The sequence below is a fragment of the Eretmochelys imbricata genome, chromosome 2 (genome assembly GCF_965152235.1).
Source record: "Eretmochelys imbricata isolate rEreImb1 chromosome 2, rEreImb1.hap1, whole genome shotgun sequence".
NCBI classification, from domain to species: Eukaryota; Metazoa; Chordata; order Testudines; family Cheloniidae; genus Eretmochelys; species Eretmochelys imbricata.
In genome coordinates, this window is record NC_135573.1 from 239757745 (window position 1) to 239778982 (window position 21238).

At 42.1% G+C, this 21238-nt stretch overlaps 1 protein-coding gene across 4 annotated transcripts in view; it reads right to left on the bottom strand.

Moving 5' to 3' along the window:
- ARHGAP12 (Rho GTPase activating protein 12) overlaps nt 1-21238 on the bottom strand; it is a 148794-nt gene that overhangs the window by 122297 nt on the left and 5259 nt on the right. For 3 of the 4 annotated variants that reach the window (XM_077808281.1, XM_077808280.1, XM_077808276.1), the window contains exon 2: nt 17658-18408. In XM_077808281.1, coding sequence (XP_077664407.1) covers nt 17658-18326 — 669 coding nt within the window. In that variant the 5' untranslated portion in view covers nt 18327-18408. Of the gene's footprint in view, nt 1-17657; nt 18409-19901; nt 19926-21238 lie in introns of those variants that run through there. The other variant, XM_077808279.1, reaches the window with a different exon arrangement.

Below are 21238 nucleotides of genomic sequence, written 5' to 3' on the forward strand. Positions count from 1 at the left end.
CTTCCCCCCACCCCATTACTGCACAGCCAAGGCTTCCTTAGCAGCAGATCTTGGGCTGAAGGCGGAAGCAGAACTGGGGATGGGGGAAGGAGCTGGGGCCAGAGGCGGAGCTGGTCTGGGGGGACTGAGCAGGCCTGCAAGCATAACACTCCCTTTCTGCCCCCTGTGGGAGCTGGTCTTGGCCCTGGCCCTGCTGAGCACTCCTCCCCCCGCCCCCACGCGTGCACACAAAAAAACCTTCCTCTGTATGGAGTATGTGGAACACTTTATGGTATTGTTGACATTATTATTAAATTGCAAGGAATCCGACCAGATGTGTCATGTGAGGTATCTGCAAAAATGCTACTATTTGCCAAGTAGGATAATCTTGTTTATATGTTTGTATGACCTTTGTATTGGAGTTATAGATTTGTAGGGTATATCTGTATTTCCAAACTTGTGCTGTGTTTCTGGGTGACACCCCCAGACAGATTGACATCAGCACTGCTTAGAACTGTTTGACGGCCCCTCAAGGGCCATGAACTGTACAATGAACCCATTAAAAGGAACCAGGGAAGACACCTTATGAGTCAGTAAGGCAGCATGTGGTATGCCTGTCTGCACAGAGAACTCTGAGGCCTTGTCTACATTGCCACTTTACAGTGCTGAAACTTTGTCACTCAAGGGTATGAAAAAAGACCCCCACCCAAGCACTACAAGTTTCAGAATTATAAAATGGCGGTGTAGACAGTGCACTGGTAGCTACTCCCCTGTGGGGGTGGGTTTTTTATAGCGCTGGGAGAGCTCTCTCCCAGCACTGGTGCCACAACTACACAGCCACGTTAAAGTGCTGCCGCGGCAGCACTTTAACATTGCTAGTGAGGCTTCCATGCCATCTGCTGGGAAGCTTGTGTTTGGGATAAAGGAAGTACAAGCCGCATAGCAAAAGACTGTTAAAAGGCAGCTGCATCTTTTCCATTTTGTCTTCATTCCTGCTTCTTACCTCTGGAGTATCTTTTCTATAAACCAAGCTCTGACTGAATGACCCATCCAAACTGTGGAAGTGTTCCAGAGGGACTTGCAAGCCAGCAAACTCACCAATACTGCTAAGAACCTGACATATGACCTTTGAAGTCTTTGTATGTATGTGAGTGCTTTACCACTTAACTCTCTTCTTGTTCTTTTTTCTTTATAATAAACCTTTAGTTTTAGACACTAAAGGATTGGCTGGCAACATGGTATTTTGGGTAAGATCCAACTGACCTGGCAATATGGCTGGCCCTTTGGAGGTCAGAAGAACATTTTGTATAGTGAGCAGAGTTTTAAAATAACTTCTCACTGTACTGGACCTAGGTGCGGATTGAGAGCCAGAGAACTGGAATGCAATCAGGGGGCTGTGTGATTCTTTTCTTTTCTTGGCTTCTTGATAACCAGCGTGGGGATCAGAAGTACAGTTTGTGACTGGTTGGGGAGTTTAACTTCAGTGTTACCCACCAGTCTTGGGAGTATCTGCTCTCCTTTGTGCAGCCTGCCCTGCCCTTGGCATTTCCAGTGAGGGCTACCTCAGGCACACCAGGTCACAAGCTCTATGGACAATTTTTATATAGAGGCTTTTTTTTTAATGGAAACAAGCAAACAGATTAGTAGCAGCAGTCTCAGCTCACCCTGTGCTTAGCCATTCAGCTGGCAGTGTTCTATAGGTATCACTGTGGCAGTTCAGTAGGGATTTGAAGGACTGAGTTGTGGTTTTTCAATTTTCAGCAAGGGAGGGGTTGACAATGCAATAAGATAAAGTGGATAGGTAGGATGAGAAATAGGTGACTGGCATTACAGAATCTGAAACTTTCCATTAGAGACCAACATAATACTGCCTTTGGCTCAACCTGAGATTTCAATGCTTTCATCACATTGCTGGCAGCACACCGTTACATGCTTGCCTGCCAATGGTACAGAAATAGCTAGTAGTTTCACTAGAGTTGAAAGTGTAGTATTTCAGTTTTGGCTTACCATTTCCATTCATCCATTACTGATGTCATGAATATAAAGGAAAGGGTAACCACCTTTCTATATACAGAACTATAAAATCCCTCCTGGCCAGAGGCAAAACCCTTTCACCTATAAAGGGTCAAGAAGCTAAGATAACCTCACTGGCACCTGACCAAAATGACCAATGAGGAGACAAGTTACTTTCAAAGCTGAGGGGGGGGGCGGGGGGAACAAAGGCTGTCTGTCTGTGTGATGCTTTTGTCGGGAACAGATCAGGAATGCTCTTCATAACTCGGCAGAACTTGTTGTTAAGTCAGTAAGTAATCTAGCTAGAAATGCGTTAGATTTCCTTTTGTTAAATGGCTGGTAAAATAGGTTGTGCTGAATGGAATATATATTCCTGTTTTTGTGTCTTTTTGTAACTTAAGGTTTTGCCTAGAGGGATTCTCTACGTTTTGAATCTGATTACCCTGTAAGGTATTTACCATCCTGATTTTACAGAGGTGATTCTTTTACTTCTTCTTTAAATTAAAATTCTTCTTTTAAGAACCTGATTTATTTTTCATTGTTCTTAAGATCCAAGGGTTTGGGTCTGTTTCACCTATGCAAATTGGTGAGGATTTTTATCAACCCTTCCCCAGGAAAGGGGGTGTAGGGATTGGGAGGGAAGACGTCTCCAAGTGGGCTCTTTCCCTGTTCTTTAACACGCTTGGTGGTGGCAGCATAGGGTTCAAGGACAAGGCAAAGTTTGTACCTTGAGGAAGTTTTTAACCTAAGCTGGTAAGAATAAGCTTAGGGGGGTCTTTCATGCAGATCCCCACATCTGTACCATAGAGTTCAGAGTGGGGAAGGAACCTTGACATGGTGGCAGAGCGGTGGGATCATTTTGAGATCATTTTGAAGCAGAAGCACAGTAGGATTTTAAAAGGACTTTTCCCCCCCTTTGGGCTGCTTGGAAGCAGGTTTTAAGCTGAAAACAATTAGAGTTTTTCTGTCTCTGCCTGGGGGCCAGAGCAGCAGGCATAACAAAAGGGATCTTTCTTTTCTGAGCTGGAGTTTCCTCTACCTAAAGGCAGGGTAGTTAACCTCCTGCAGGGAAATTCACAAGTTTTTCACAGACCTGAAGAGGGTGCTTTTTGTTTGTTTGTTTTTTTTAAGCTAAGAGTAGCTAGAGGGGTTTTCTGTCTATTTGCCTGGAGACAAAGGTGTTAGTTTTTTTTAAAAGGATTTTTCTGTAGGCTGAGAATAGCTATCAGAGAACATAGGTATCACATTACAGCACAACTAAATTTTACAAAATGGTTTTTTTTTTGTTTGTTTGTTTTTTAACTCTCGGGTGCAAAGTTAGTTAAAAACAGAAACGCTAAGATGACAGAACCCAAGGGAGAAAAAGCCAAAGAGGCTGCCCAGAGGACAGAAATGGAGGCAAAGGAAAATGAAATGGAGGCTGCCCACAAGAGAGGAAGCATGCTAAGGAGGAAAAGGAAAAAAAGAGAGAAAGCATGCACTGGAGATGGAGAAGGCAAAGGCTCAGCAGAATATACCAACAAACCCTAGCAATCCTTCTCCAGGTACCACTTCGTATCCCAGGAAGTTCCCCATCTACAAGGCAGGCAATGATACCGAGGCCTTCTTAGAAAACTTTGAAAGGGCCTGCCTTGGGTACAGCATCTCTACAGACCAGTACGTGGTAGAGCTGAGGCCGCAGCTCAGTGGACCGTTAGCAGAGGTGGCGACTGAAATGCCTAAGGAACACATGAACCAGTATGAACTGTTTAAAACCAAGGCAAGAATCAGAATGGGGCTAACTCCCGGGCATTCCCATCGGCGGTTCAGAGCCCTAAGGTGGAAACCAGACGTGTCATTTACCCGACATGCCTACCACATTGTGAAACACTGGGATGCCTGGATATCAGGAGCACGTGTTAAATCTCCAGAAGAGTTGCCCTTCCTAATGCAAATGGAGCAGTTCCTAGAGGGTGTTCCTGAGGAAATAGAAAGATACATCCTAGATGGGAAGCCCACAACTGTAATCGAGGCAGGGGAGATTGGAGCCAAATGGGTGGAGGTGACAGAGAAGAAAAAAAACTAGTCACAGTTGGAGCGGAGACCAGAAGGGACAACCTCCGACCTCACCCTACCACCAGGGAGAGCCCAAGACCCCAACTACACACCAAGGAACACTCCAGACACCTTATCGTCCTGCCACAGTCTCCAGCTTATCATCTCCAGCAACCCACCTCGCCCCTGTGACCCGTCAGCTGGACGATGTTTTAAATGTAACGAGCCAGGGCATGTAAAGGCCAACTGCCCCAAGAACCCCAACAGATTACAGTTCATTGCACTGGAATCACACCAGAGGTCCTCAGGCACAGATGCCTCCCAGATACCCTCAGAGCGGAGGGAAACTGAGTGTGGGCGGGAAGAAGGTCACCGCTTGGAGGGACACCGGAGCGCAAGTGTCGGCTATCCATGCTTCCTTAGTGGACTACAATTTAATCGACCCAGAGATCCAAGTAACAATTCAACCCTTCAAGTCCAACTCTTTCAATTTGCCTACAGCCAAGTTGCCTGTCCAGTACAAGGGCTGGTCAGGAACGTGGACTTTTGCGGTCTATGATGATTATCCCATCCCCATGCTGTTGGGGGAAGACTTGGCCAATCATGTGAAGCTAGCCAAGAGGGTGGGAATGGTCACCCGCAGCCAGGCTAAGCAAGCTGTCACGCCTAGCTCTGTTCCGGAAACTTCTACCAGGACCTGGTCAGAGGTGATGGAACCGGACCCCATGCCAACGTCTGCAACGGCAGTAGTGGATCCAGTCCCAGAGACCCAGACAGAGCCAGTCCCAGAACCGGAGGAACAACCGCACCAGAACCATTGCCAGCACTGAATCCAGTACTTGCAACCCCAACACCAGAGGGCCCCACCGAACCTGAACCGGCAGCAGTCGATAACCCTACACAAGAGGGTCAGCCGGAGCCTGAATCCCAACGTAGTGCACCAGTGGAAAGCGATTCACAGTCAATGGAAACAGCCCCATCCCCTACATCGCTTCCAGAGGGACCAAGCCCAGATCCATAATCCTATGAGGAATTGATGTCTCCAGCATCAAGGGAACAGTTCCAGATCGAACAGGAAGCAGATGAAAGCCTCCAAAGAGCTTGGACGGCGGCACAGAGCAACCCACCGCCTCTCAGCTCTTCTAATTGATCCAGGTTTGTTGCAGAAAGAGGACTTTTGTACAAGGAAACTCTTTCTGGTGGAAACCAGGAAGACTGGCATCCTCAGAGACAGCTGGTAGTTCCAACTAAGTACCGGGTAAAGCTATTAAGTTTAGCCCATGATCATCCTAGTGTCCATGCTGGGGTGAACAAGACCAAAGACCATTTGGGAAAGTCGCTCCACTGGGAGGGAATGGGCAAGGATGTTTCTACCTGTGTCCGGTCTTGTGCAGCGTGCCAAAGAGTTGGAAAACCCCAAGACCAGGTCAAAGCCCCTCTATAGCCACTCCCCATCGAGGTTCCATTTTACTGAGTAGCTGTGGATATTCTCGGTCCTTTTCTGAAAAAGACACCCAGAGGAAAGCAGTACATACTGACTTTCATGGATTTTTCCACCCGATGGCCAGAAGTAGTAGCTCTAAGCAACACCAGGGCTAAAAGTGTGTGCCAGGCACTAACAGACATTTTTTGCCAGGGTAGGTTGGCCCTCCGACATCCTCACAGATGCAGGAACTAATTTCCTGGCAGGTACTATGCAAAGCCTTTGGGAAGCTCATGGGGTAAATCACAATGGAAGTGTGAGAAACCTTTTTCTAGACTTCAGCTACCAGACAAAGAGTATCTGGAAAGATACAAAATTAAGCACTTCAGCTTTGCTGCCCAAGATAAGGCATCAAGTAATGCAACTCCAACTGAAGCAATTTCAGTTGTTAATGTGGGATCAAATCAATTCAAATTTACCAGTATAAACTGATGTCTTAAGGAGTTCTACATTACCATGAGTCTTACCCGCACAAAAATTCAATATGAAACAAAGTACTAACAACCGTCAAGTACAAAAATTGATCTTCTCTTGACTTTTCAACTATGAATTCGAATTCAGAAATTACAAAAATGTAAAATAAGATTGCTTATACTAAAAGTAGGTTTGCATTTCACTAAACTATCTATTCAGTTGAGAGACATGCAACCACTTGAAATTACTACTATTCCAGTATTTTAAAAAAAGCCAATTAAAGCCTTCCCTCTATCTCAGTTTGATTTTTCCATTGATCTGTAGTAAAGATCAAGCCACCTCAACTCTCAAAAATACTTGTTGTAGAAAAGAAAGCCAGAGACTGTTTTGCTAAAGGAAAAGTAAAAAGTAAATTCATAACACTAAAGCATCACTATGAAGGGAATGGATGGATCAAGGAATAATAATGAAACATGGAACCTTTCTGCTGTAAATCACTCATTTGAATACAGGAATATCAGTTGTGACTGAAAGGGAGTACCATCTGCTGGCTGATACAAAGAGAGCTATTGGTTTCATTACAATTTGCCAAAGAGATGTTGACATCAGCTATTTTGAACATGATTAGAGCCCTTGTTAGACGCAGAGAAGCCAAGGAAATTGAACTTCTCTTATCTCGGAGGTGACCCCAATCCTGCCACTTGAAGGACAATTTAGTGTAGAAAAGCTTACACCCATAGGAGAGGTGCTGGACTGATAGCACTATAGCACTGATAGTCACTTAGAAAACACTTCAGGCTGAATATGAAATGCTAGATGCAATAACTGAAGAAAAGACAAGTCTATTCATTTTAGTGTTTTGCAAAAAATACCTTAAATTACAAGTAGTTTTTGGTCCTAAATTTAATATTGCCTTTAAAAATCTTAACTATACCAGACAAAATGTTGTCCTACTACAGAGAGCATAATTTCCAAGGGTAGGTGAAAGAGGGGAGAGAGAGAGAATGTTAATTATTCTGGCAGAGCTTTTATTTTAAGTGGGTTTTAAATATTACACGTGGCACATCTGGGATCTATATTAACCAAGCTATATATGCAGCCCTAGAATTTGGTGTACATGCCCAGTGTGATTAAGTATACGTCCTGTAAACAGAATTCTTTCAATATCCCGCCACAAAATTACTAATTGCTGGACCCTGTGCATTAAAAATAAAGACAAGCAGAATAAGCAGCACATTTCCAACAATAAAAGCAGGTTAAATCTGGGACCTAGAGAACTTGACAACTCCCCTGTATTTAGAGGCCTAATTAAGTTAGTCTGCTAATTAAGAGGAAACAGCATTCTGTGATTTCCCATAAAGAAATTTACCAGTATACATAACTAGTTTTATTTAGAAAAATGTGTAACTTACTATGTTTTAATGTAATCAAAAACAAAATTATAGCGTTTTCTATAGAAACTGTAGAGGTAAAAGTCAGCTCCATTTGTGGGATCTTTACTACTCAGAATTAATCAAAGCAAGACAGACATCCTACTGATAATCCACTTTAGCGCTTCATAGTTTATGCAATAGTCAATTACTAAAGAGGATAAAAGACAGAGCAATCTTTGCAAATAGGTCACTGTCTATATTTGTAATGATTCCAACTTTTCTATGAACAGGAAAAGATAACATTTAATCAGCATAATAAAAGGTTTAGCTCTTTCAAGGAGTCAGGGTCACTCCGCAACAACAAAAAAAGAGGGGATGCGAAAAGCGAGGAAGTTCCTCGCCATCACCATAGAGGCATCAGGCATGCCACAGGAAGATTATCCAGATTCAGCAAATTTACACAGGTTTAAAAATCTGAGGGAATTGTTAAACAACATTAAAGTACTATAATCTAAAAAAGTGTTAAGCACATGCTTATTCAAATCACAAATGGGTACAGAACATAAGTTAAGTGGAAAACGGGAACACAAATTCTAAAACTGAATGTGCCAACTAGAGGCATGTTGCAATAGAACATAACCTTAAAGTCTGATCATGCTCCATGCTGAAGCTATTAATCAATTTGTGTACAATATAACTGCAGAGCAGATGGTACCCAAACTTGCTCATGATTTCATTACAGAAGTTACTTTACAGGATTAAGTCATATGCTCAATATTTTAATTAAAATATTAATTATGGTGCAATTGGTGCAACTCGTTTTTATAAACCACCTTTAGAACAGTCATATAGATGCTCTTTCAAGATAAATGACAATAGAGACTAACTCCAGTAATCAGAAAGGTATGCTACTGCTGTCATTATTGGGGATATTCCAGCTGCTTTACATTTACAGCTAATATAAACTCCAAAATGATTTGTGCACTACATCTTCCAGAAACTCAGATTACTACAGAAGCAGATAAATCAGGGGAAAATATCACTTGCTACTTATGACTCTACCAGTTTATTCAGTTCTCTTAATCACACACAGAGAAAGAAGCTACTGGGAAGCCAAGATAGAACATTCAATTCACAACAAAATGACTACATTTTCCTTCCTGTTTCATTCTTTTACTGCAGATGGCCATGACAAGGAGCCAAGTAGAACAGAATCATAGAATCATAGAATATCAGGGTTGGAAGGGACCCCTGAAGGTCATCTAGTCCAACCCCCTGCTCGAAGCAGGACCAATTCCCAGTTAAATCATCCCAGCCAGGGCTTTGTCAAGCCTGACCTTAAAAACTTCTAAGGAAGGAGATTCCACCACCTCCTTAGGCAACGCATTCCAGTGTTTCACCACCCTCTTAGTGAAAAAGTTTTTCCTAATATCCAATCTAAACCTCCCCCACTGCAACTTGAGGCCATTACTCCTCGTTCTGTCATCTGCTACCATTGAGAACAGTCTAGAGCCATCCTCTTTGGAACCCCCTTTCAGGTAGTTGAAAGCAGCTATCAAATCCCCCCTCATTCTTCTCTTCTGCAGGCTAAACAATCCCAGCTCCCTCAGCCTCTCCTCATAAGTCATGTGTTCTAGACCCCTAATCATTTTTGTTGCCCTTCGCTGGACTCTCTCCAATTTATCCACATCCTTCTTGTAGTGTGGGGCCCAAAACTGGACACAGTACTCCAGATGAGGCCTCACCAATGTCGAACAGAGGGGGACGATCACGTCCCTCGATCTGCTCGTTATGCCCCTACTTATACATCCCAAAATGCCATTGGCCTTCTTGGCAACAAGGGCACACTGCTGACTCATATCCAGCTTCTCGTCCACTGTCACCCCTAGGTCCTTTTCCGCAGAACTGCTGCCTAGCCATTCGGTCCCTAGTCTGTAGCGGTGCATTGGATTCTTCCGTCCTAAGTGCAGGACCCTGCACTTATCCTTATTGAACCTCATCAGATTTCTTTTGGCCCAATCCTCCAATTTGTCTAGGTCCTTCTGTATCCTATCCCTCCCCTCCAGCGTATCTACCACTCCTCCCAGTTTAGTATCGCCCGCAAATTTGCTGAGAGTGCAATCCACACCATCCTCCAGATCATTTATGAAGATATTGAACAAAACCGGCCCCAGGACTGACCCCTGGGGCACTCCACTTGACACCAGCTGCCAACTAGACATGGAGCCATTGATCACTACCCGTTGAGCCCGACAATCTAGCCAGCTTTCTACCCACCCTATAGTGCATTCATCCAGCCCATACTTCCTTAACTTGCTGACAAGTTTAGATTTAGAACTGAATGTTTAAATTTGTTTTTGTTGAAGATTTATCACTATAGAGCAAAAACAATGAGGAGTACTTGTGGCACTTTAGAGACTAACAAATTTATTTGTTAAGCTTTTGTGGGCTAAAACCTACTTCATCAGATGCATGGAGTGGAAAATACAGTAGGAAGATATATATAACAGTACATGAAAAGATGGGAGTTGCCTTACCAAGTGGAGGCGTCAAGACAATTCAATTAAAGTGGGCTATTATCAATAGGACCAAAAAAAATCACTTATCAAAGGTAATCTGGGGTGGCTCACTTCAAACAGATGACAAAGAAGGTGTGAAATTAGCATGGGGAAATTAGTTTAGTTTTTGTAGTGACCCATCCACTCCCAGTCTTTATTTGGGCCTAATGAGCCACCCTGATTACCACTACAAAAGTGATTTTTTTGTCCTGTTGATAATTGTCTCGACCCCCCACTTGGTAAGGCAACTCCCATCTTTTCATGTACTATTATATCGTCCTACTGTATTTTCCACTCCATGGGTTTTAGAAGGTGCCACAAGTGCTCCTCGTTGTTTTCGCTGATACAGACTAACGCGGCTACCACTCTGAAACCTGTTACTATAGAATAGATTCTCAACCTTTTTCTTTTTGAGGCCCCCCCCAAAATGCTATAAAAACTTCACTGCCCACCTGTGCCACAATTGTTTTTCTGCATATAAAAGCGTTAAGGGGTAGCAAGGAGGGCAACTGCCAGGAGCCCCACACTTCAGGGGACCCCACAAAGCTGTGTTGCTCAGGCTTCGGCTTCAGCCCCAGGTGGTAGACATCAGGGCCCGGGCAGCAGTCCTGTGCAGCAGGGCTTTGGCTTTCTGCCTTGGGCCCTAGCGAATCTAATGCCAGCCATGACTGGCGGACCCCCTGAAACCTGCTCAGGGCCCCCCAAGGGAGCCCCAGACCCCTGGTTGAGAACCACTGCTATATAGTTCCTGACCAATAAGCAAGATATACAAAGTGGATTGTATACTACAGTAGTGTTCAATTATCTACAGGTAATTCAACTACGGCCCCATCTCCATTCTGCCCTTTACCTCTAAATTCATTGACCATTCCACCTTCAACTATTGCCTTAAGTGGCTCTACTCCAACTTCATTCTGAATCTCCTCTGTTCTGGTTTCCATCTTCTCTACTGCACCCAAATTGGTTACACCAAGATTTCCAATTACTTCTTCAATACCAACTAGCTATGACACTACTTCATTCTCATCCTCCGTTATCTCTCTGCTGTTGACACTTTTTATCATATTCACATTCTCTCTTGATCTTGTCCACCTTTGGCAACAAAATTCTCCTCTCCTTACTCCCCTCCCTTCTTTTTAGATATTCCTTCATTCCAGTCTCTTGGAGGAAGACTTTTCCAACCCCTTCCCCCCCACTCCTTCCATGGGGTCCCACATGGTTCTATCCTTGGCTCCCTCCTCCTCACACACTTTTTCTCTTGGGTAACCTCATTTGCCCTCCCAGCTTCAAGCACCATCATCTTTATGTCAATGACTCCTAGATCTTCCCATCCACTCCCGACCTGTCTTCTTCCATCCAACCCCACTGCTACTTATCTTTGGCATCTCCTCCCACACATCCTGCTCTCAATTTAAAGTGACTATTTCTGAACTAGTTTCCTCACAAGCCCTCCCCGGTCACTGTAAAACAGCGTCACCATCCTTCCTATAATTCAAGCCCATAACTTAGTGTTCATTTGACTCCTCCCACTCCCCTTGCCTACACCTCCAGGCTACATCCAACTACAACTGCTTCTTTGTCCATAATAATTCTAATATCTAATGTTTTCTTCCTGGCCACAACACCAGAATACTTGTTCAGGCCTTCAGTAGCAAATTCCCCAGCATTCACATTGCCATCTCCCTATCAACCTCTAGTAAATATGAATTTCAACCACTAAGAATCTTTTCCCATCACTGACAATGTCAACTCCAAACCTTTCTGGATATCTGTGTTACATTGGCTTCCTACCAGTGTCTTTACTTCAAGGACTTGGTCCTAACCTACAGAGCTCTCAACCGGATGGGACTGGCTGTGACTTGGACTATATCCCTCTCTCTATGAAGCCTAAAACACACAACAGTTGCATTCTTCAGAGTCTCTGCAGCTGACAGAACGATAAGACAATCCTTAGTGACTGGTCCCCAGGTACAGCATTCCCCTCCAAAAGAAATCAAGATGACCCCAGAATTCACAAGAGTATAGTTTAAGAACCATCTCTTTACAAAATTCTTCCCACAATAAGAATACCCCCTGACGAAAGGATATGAAAAATAATCCAAAACCCACACACATACTCCACACTTACGCTACTGGCAAAGACTCAGAATGTGGAAGACTATAATCCCTCCATAGCGTGTCTTCACAGTTTCATAGCTGCCCATTATCGTCATTATTACCGTAGTGCCAAGGAGCCCCAATCATAGACCAGGAGCTCATTGCATTAGGTGCTGTACAAACAACAAAAGGACAGTCCCTGTCCCCAAGGGACTTACAATTTAAGTATAAGGCAAGAGAACAGATGGGTACAGACTAATCAACAGGGAGTACAAGTAAACAGTGAGACAATACTAGACAGCCTGATAGGTCATGACTAACTATTGTCAAGTTTTTTGTAGGTATCACAGCAAAGGAGAGCTTTAAGGAGTGCTTTGGGGGAGGAAAAAGAGTTAGTTTTGCAAACATTTACAGGAAGCTCTTTCCAAGCATAAGTTTGAGAAAGTACAAAGGTGCTTGTCTGAGAATTTAACAAGTGGGGCAATGAAGGCTAATACTAGGCCAATCGGAGGCAGGAATCGACCCTTTAGTACTGAATTGAGAGGCTAGGTAGACACCATGGTAATGAGCACATTAGATTCTAAGCTTCCCCCCTGCAATAAAACTTTATAGTATATATCAATGCCAAAAACTGTATAAAAATGTATTCTAAGATTCTGAGACACTTAAAAGCTCACTCCGCTGTGGCAAAAGTATTAAGCAGGCTATACCCATCTCACCCAAGCTCATACACATCCCTTCCTAAAACCATCACAGAAATGGTGCACTCTAAGACCTGTGAAAAACAGTTTCAGAAACATACCTGGAAACTTTGGTTTACATGTGCTGATAAATTCCTCTCTCAATTTTTCTGAAGAAAATCTTAAAATCCCAAATCCCTCATTACAGACAATAATTAAACCATAGATCTTTTAAGACAACAAGCATGATACATTTTAACAATTTCAATAAAACCGTTCTTGCTTTTGGCTAAAAGTTGAATCAATCAATCTAAGGAGATAAATGTGAACTTCTGATAGTACTGCAAAATTTATTATGATACAGACTGTGTAAGACTGGACTCCACAATGAAAAAGAAAGGATTCGGCTTGCCTTGTGAAATTAAAATAAGCATTTGTGTATGCAGATTTGGAACTTCATGTTCTGACTACAGACTGAGAGCAATAAAAACAGCTTTCTAAGCCATTAATTTCTGCACAGCTGACTTCTGCTGAACAATGCTGATTATTGAAAGCATGAGGGACATTCCAGTGGAGAAGGCTGGCATTTCTAATATCTAAACCAAGCCAACACAGTAACAATGACATCAACACTACCACTGCTTTAAACCCTTTGGCTCATAAATGTCAAATATTTAAAACTATATTTAATGAGACTGTGATTCCATATGATGAGATTAAGTTACTCCACTGCTTTAAAAAAGAAAATTGCAAACCACATTGAATATTTGCTTGCTTGTTTCCTAAGGCAATGAAAGTAAAAGACAGCTCCACAGCAATATTAATAAACCATAACCATGCTTTTTCACAGCTGAAATCATAAAAGTCACACCATTTTTAACACCATGAAGATTTCCATCACCAAACACAGTGGATACTAGAAGTATCCATGACATTGGCCTTTTTCCTCTCCAACGCCTCAGAAATGTATGAAGATTAGCATATTCAGTTCACTGAAAAAGTATTTGTTTGTTACTAATATTGCCAAAATTAGCTGAAGACTAAACTGTAAACATAAATAAGTGTGACAACATGATCAGCCATGCAATGCTAAGAGCATCTAGTTGTACTACAAATGGAATTGACTGGATTTGCTGCTTCTAATAGGATGTTTCTTCCCATTTTAGTAGGATTGTATAAAGCAATATAGAAAGCACCAAAAAAAGTGTTTTAACTAGAGTACCCTTTTAAAAAGGGTTCTCTCATCCTGGTCATGAATTTGGAAGTCATTATGTCAACAGCTGATGGGCCACTAAATATTTTGCCAATGCTGAAAGAGCAGTTAAATATACATTTCATCCTTACTAATTCTCTGTGGTACAGTTTGCTCTCAGTTTGCAGTGGATAAAACATGTTGCTTTAAAAGATCACACTTTAAAATAAAACCTAGAGAAGTGTGACAGTTCAAAGGCTAAATAAATGAGGACATAGTAGCAATATATAAAAAATTTACAATATGGAGAAAATAAATCCAGTGATCCTATTTATCCCTTCTCATTATGCAAGGAAAAGGGTCAATGAAAATGAAAGGCAGCCACCTTAATTAAAAAAAAAAAAAAAAAAAAAAACGACAACCATAACCCATAGATCACAATGCCTCAAAACAGAGGCAAACAGTTTTGTACATAAGAACGGCCATCTAGGGTCATACCAATGGTCCATCTAGCCCAGTATCCTGTCTTCCGACAGTGGCCAGTGCCAGGTGCTTCAGAGGAAAAGAACAGAGCAGGCAGACAGTCATCAAGTGATCCATCCCCTATCATCCACTTCCAGCTTCTGGCAAGCTGAAGCTGTGTACACTCACAGCATGGGTTTGCATCCCTGATCATCCTGGCTAACAACCATGGCTTGACTTATCCTCCATGAATTTATCTAGTTCTTTTTTGAACCCTGCTTTAGTTTTGTCTTTCACAACATCCCCTGGCAATGAGTTCCAAAGGATAATTGTGTGTTGTGTGAAGAACTACTTGTTTGTTTTAAACCTACTGCCTATTAATTTCATTGGGTGAGCCCTAATTCGTGTGTTATGTGAAGGAGTAAATAATAGTTCCTTATTCACTTTCTTCACACCAGTCAATATTATATAGACCTCTATCATACCCCTTTTAGTCATCTCTTTTCCAAACTGAAAAGTCCCAGGTTTTTTAATCTCTCCTCATACCAAAGCTGCTCCATACCCCTAATCATTTTTGTTGCCCTTCTCTATATCTTTTCCAACTCTAATGTATCTTTGAGATGAGGCGACTAGTAGGATACAAAAAAGGATTATACATATAACAAGAACACCCACCGTTATATTTTATTGGTTAAAGTTTTAGAGGATACAAATACTCATGATTCAATGCATAAGCCAACCTCTCATTGAATGGGATTAAGAAAAACATTGCCACTATCCCACTTGGCAATTTATTAAGACACTGTCCAGTACAATGCTCCTTGTACATTCCTCTGAAGCATCTAGTACTGGCCACTGTCAGTCAGGATACTAGACTAATGTACCACTAATCCAAATGTACATGTGTAAGGTCCAGGTAGCCAACTGTACTGGTTCTTGTTAACCGAACAGTGTAACAAAGCTTTGCAAGTTATGCTGTGGAATCTCCTAAAAGAAAATTGCCTTAATTGTGGCTTTTCATCCAACTGATTCCAGCTAAACAGCCATATAATCAAGATTTCATTTCTAAAATTAGTGTCTACCCTTATTTGAATACCATCCTTAAACTAAAATATTTGTGGGTATTAAATAGGTGCTTATAAATTGACTTAGTATAATCAATGTTTGTCAGTATGTACTGAAGCTACAGTATCACAGCAAGAGTGGGAAAATGTAGAATTTACTTGAGGGATAATGTATATCACTGTTTACAGTGACCTCTCAGACTGGAAAAAGCACGCAGAACCTTACATTTCTATGTTAATGGTTCAAAATTGTCTACAACAAGGGTCTCAAGCACGTGGCCCGTGGAGTTATTTCCTGCAGCCCACCAAACTCCCCTCACCTTCCCCCACCTCTCCCCCGAGTGCACCACATCCCTGCTACTCCACCTACCTTCCAGCACTTCCCGCTGCCAAACAGCTGTTAGGCGGTGCTCAGGACTTTCCAGGAGGGAGGGGAGAGGAGCAGGGATGCAGCGCACGCAGGAGAGCAGGCAGAGAAGAGGCGAGGCTGGGGGTTTGTGGAAGGGGTGGAAAGAGGTGGGGGCTCATGGACTAGACAAGCAGTCTGAGGTATGAAATTCAGCATGTACGATTCTTTGCTGTGAGTAGTTGGGAAGAATGTTTGTTAAAAGTGGCAACGTATTTTGTATGAATAGTTACTTTAAAAAGTTCCTGCCATTACAGCTATGTTGATAGACTGTTAGTGTAGATCATCATCAGTGTTACTGACCACATAAGGAATAGTTACAGGTGTTTATATTTTATTAAAACCCCTCTTTGCATTACAGTTTTTAAAAACAGGTTTCAGAGTAACAGCCGTGTTCATCTGTATTCGCAAAAAGAAAAGGAGTATTTGTGGCACCTTAGAGACTAACCAATTTATTTGAGCATAAGCTTTCGTGAGCTACAGCTCACTTCATCGGATGCATACTGTGGAAAGTGTAGAAGATCTTTTTATATACACGCAAAGCATGAAAAAAAATACCTCCTCCCACCCCACTCTCCTGCTGCTAATAGCTTATCTAAAGTGATCACTCTCCTTACAATGTATATGATAATCAAGTTGGGCCATTTCCATCATATACATTGTAAGGAGAGTGATCGCTTTAGATAAGCTATTAGCAGCAGGAGAGTGGGGTGGGAGGAGGTATTTTTTTCATGCTTTGCGTGTATATAAAAAGATCTTCTACACTTTCCACAGTATGCATCCGATGAAGTGAGCTGAAGCTCACGAAAGCTTATGCTCAAATAATTGGTTAGTCTCTAAGGTGCCACAAGTACTTCTTTAGTTTTTAAAAAGTTAATACATTGATTTTAATAGCATACTATATTACTCTTCTTTTTTTCATTTTTGACTATAATGTTGTATCATTGTATGAAAAGGTTTCAGTGATGTGGCCCTCGGGCCAATGTACTAGTCCTCATGGTGATTTGAGTTTGAGATCCCTGGTCTAGAACTATAGTGTCAAAATGCCATTACCAGTCAATGGCTCTCTAGCCCTTATGGGAAAGAAACTGGTGATCTCCCCGGCCCATTCCCTAGTAAGCCAACACAGACTCTACTAAGATAACCAAAGGTAGGCAAAATACCAGGGTTTGCTATTTTAGCCTAAAGAGAATTTTTTTAAAGCTGTCACTAACTGGCTTTGGTAAGAAACCACCCTTACCACCATTACTTCTTTTACAGCTCAGCATATCTCTGAATTAAAACTCAAATATGTCAGTTTCCATTAGTTAATTTCAAAGCTAGATAGAAATGTTCTTGAGATATTTTCACACTGTCAACATTAACAGTACCATTTCATATCCACTAAGCTATTGATTACATTCACCTATCCATACTTCACAAATTACCAACATGCAATATACATAAGAAATGGATGGCAGTGGCTATTGACAATCACATGCATCTGGATTAAAAAGTTCAGTGATCCCAGAAGTTTAAATTAACAAACACTGGGCTTGCTTCCTCTAGGAAAGAGTCACTAAGAACTGCTTAAATTCACATTATCTCTAATTACACGTTCAACACTGAAAAAAATAGTTCTAATTGAAGTTCTTCTATGCCATTCATATCCAAGGACACTGTAAATGAGAATAAGAGCACAAAGCAAAGTACTTTTTGTTACAAATAAATTCTACGTGCCAGTTTTTCTTACTTGACAAATCAATGCCATGCTAGATGAGATGAAAAATATGAAATGAAGATTTCACCTTAATCTTCTTATTCTTTCTACTTAGGAAGCAAACTAAAAACCGTAGTAAACTACATCAAAGATGTATAATTGAGAAAGAAAAAAAAATCCACTTAGATCCTTTTCAAGCTTACCTGCACTTGTTCTGTGGAGCTGCTACTGAGTTCATCTCCAGATTCTGAATCCTGATGGACTTTTTCTGAGCTTTCCCCTGCTGAATCACAGGACTGTTCATGTGAGAAGCTGGTCTTCTCTATTTCCATGAGTTCTGGACAAGTGAAATGGCCCAGACACAGAGATCTGTACTGGCTGGAAACCTTTGGGGACTGCAACTCACTGTTAAGTTTTCCATTATTTTGGGCAAGGTCCAGGCTCAGGCCAAGATTTTGACCTGGGCTACTATCTGGGCCCAGATTCTGATTGGCATCACGAACCAGACCAGACACTTGAACTGGAGAGGATTTTCCAAAACTAGAAAGCTCTGGAGACTTGTTCACATTTTCTGTCGACTTCTGTAAACTATGCATCAGTTTCAAAGAGCTATTTGGCAGACCACCTGATTGTTTAACAGGTGGCATTAGTGCTTTCCGTGTTACTTCTTTCACATACTGTGCTGGCACATAGAAGGGCTTGGAATTTTCATCCCCTTTGACTTGCCACCAATCATCATTAGTCTTTTTCACTAAAATGTATCTCTCCCCTTGTTTTATCACAATCTTTTTATCCTTTGCCTCATACTCATAATCATACTCTACTTCAATGTACAGTGGTCCTGGGAGGATCTTTCCAGCTTTGTCAGCCATCTCTATCTGAAAGAGATATTCACCTTTCCAGGTGAAAGGTAAGGCACATCATGACTTGTTTTTTCTGTTTGTATCCATAGAGCTATAAGAAAAACAAAAACAAAAGTCAATTGCCTAAAATGTCTGAGGAAAAAGTGGTTTCAAAATTAATACCACATATTGCATTAATTATCTAAGTCTTTCAACAAGTAGTTACAGTTTGATAAGAAAACTAAGATCATATTTGAGACCCTATTTATGAAAGTAAAACAATGGAAACCATGATCTCTAGGATTGCCAATTGTAATTGCACAAACCCAAACACCCTTGCCCCCCCCGCCCCACCCCTTCTCAAAGACCATGCCCCCCACTCATTCCATCCCACCTCCCTCTGTTGCTTGCTCTCCCCCACCCTCCCACACTTTCACCAGGTTGGGGCAGGGGGTTGGGGTCAGGAGGGGGTTGGGGTGCAGGCTCTGGGCTGGGGCAGGATGGGGTGAAGGCTCCGGCCAGGCGGTGCTTACCTCTCGTGGCTCCCAAAAGCAACCAGCACATCCCTCTGGCAGCGGCTCATAGAGAGGGGGGCCAGGAGGTCTCCACACACCGGCACCGCCCACAGGCACCACCCCCACAGCTCCCACTGGCCACGGTTCCCGGCCAATTGGAGCTGCAGAGTTGGCACGTGGGGGGGGGGGGGAAGAGGAGGAGAAGAGAACACATGGAGATCCCCAGGGACATGCGGGCTGCTTCCGTGAGCGGTGTGGAGCCAGGGCAGGGAGGGAGCCTGCCTTTGCCCCACTACACCGCCAGACTTTTAGCACCTAAAATCTCCTGGTTTGGCTTCAGTAGCCTCCAGGAGATAGAGTTTGATTCCAGAAGAGTCCCTGAGAAACCAGAAGGATTGGCAACCCTAGCCACAACTTCTACCCTCCTATGCTCATGACCCTCTTACTATCTGCAAGCTACCTATTAAGCCTATTGTTTCTGTTACTTAGCAAAGAAGATCAGTGGTTTTTTTAGCTCGAGTCAATCGCTTGCTTAAGTACAAGCTTAAAATTCTTCATGGAACAGTGCGACTTCTCCTATAATTAAGTCTTCAGAAGGAGACGGGCTGGTTTTCTTATTTTGCCGCCCTTTCTCTGGTCCCAAGAAGTCCTCTGAGGCCCCTTTCAGAGTTCCCAGAATTACTCATTAGTCCCCTTAATCGTTCTCCCCCAACACCAACAAACTTGTGACAGGCCAGCAATCCTTGCAAGGATGGCTTGATGATACTTCATTCAAGGGCTACTAACACCTCTTCTGTATTGGCCAAATAGATCCCTCTACAAGGAACTCTCTCCCTTCCACATGCAGAGCATAATGCCTCCACAGTCAAACTCAGGCTTTCATAATTGAGCAACTGGCCTGCTTGCAGATTTAAGTGTGCTTTACCAACATCCATGACACCATTAACTAGGATTGTTATTTGCTCATCTCTCTCTAAATGATATTTTAAATTCCCAATCTAGTTTTTGGGTTTTAGCCCAGTTAGAAGCAGTTAAAAACATCCACAATTTAATTTGTTGGGATTTTTTAAAGCACTCTCTAATTACTTACCTCACAAGACAGTGTGGCACAACCCAGATAGAGCTAGAAGGGAAGGGGACAAAACAAACAAGAGAACACTGGAAATAGAGTAAGAGGACAGAACCAACAAGAAATGTGGAAGGAGAGTAATGAGCAAACAATAAGCCTTTTTTTTTTTATTTTCTCATGTTTAATTCTTTTAACTATCTAATTTGATGCATGTATTCTACGGAAAATTTGGAAAGGGCTTTCAGTCTCTCATAGTCCAGGCAATATAACCAAATATATATCTGCCCTTGCACTCTGTTTAATAGTCCTGTTATAGCGTTAGTCATAATCCAGTGACAATCTGAGTTCCAAAGAACAACTGATGATAATTTAGTCTGGCCACCGCATAAAAAATTAGTAACAAGAAATTTTAAGATTAGCATTAGACAAAGATTAACACATTAAAAGAGAGCAGAAAGTCTAAAAACCAATGCTAGCTTCTTTAAAATACTTGTTTTAAAAAGTAAAAAGTATAAAATAATGTATAGTTTATTGAACACACTGCTTAGGGAATAGAAATTCTTTAAGAAACTTTGAGCTCCTGAAAGCCCCAAGCCTGCAATCAGAACTGCATGGGCTTACCCCTGTAAGAGAATGAAATCAATGCAACTCTACACTGACATGGGTCCATCCATACAGACGTGACTGCAGGATTGGAGCCTAATTATGCAAACATAGGAAATCTTAATAAGGGAAGCGGGCTCTTCTAATGAGCAAAACAACACAAATCCTTTTCCCTTTGCCAGTTTGGCTAATTGTAACTCTGATCCTTCAATGTATTGTGCACCTTTATTTCCTATTAAACTTCCGATGTGGTTGAAAGAGCTAAGTTCATAGTAGTGAGGTCCATAAGGAGCCACTGGTGCTTAAGCAAGTATCTTTTTCTACAATCCACCTTCTTCTGCTTCACCCTGAAATGTCATGAGAGTGACTTTTTAATTACAGTCATTTCCAGTGCAAAAACAGCATCATAAGCTTAGAATTATGATTTTATTGGGGGACTTGACAGAATAAAAAGATTATGTTCAGGCAAACAAAACTGAAAAAGAGCACAAAAATACTGCCTAAGATTGTGCGTGTAGATGTCTGTGTCAGTGTTAAAGTTTCTATCAAAATTATATGGTTTTGATTAAAAAGTGAATAGCTTTTATGCTATTCCATCAAAGTAGAGGTCTTACAGCAAAGGAACTCTGATCACCTGTTACCTTTCCTCAGCACAGCTCCAATCTCCACATGTAATTTTTTTCCCCCCTCTTTGCCCTTCTGCTTGCAGCTTCAGACTTCCATTATGAATTCTTGGTGTTTTGGCTATGACTTAC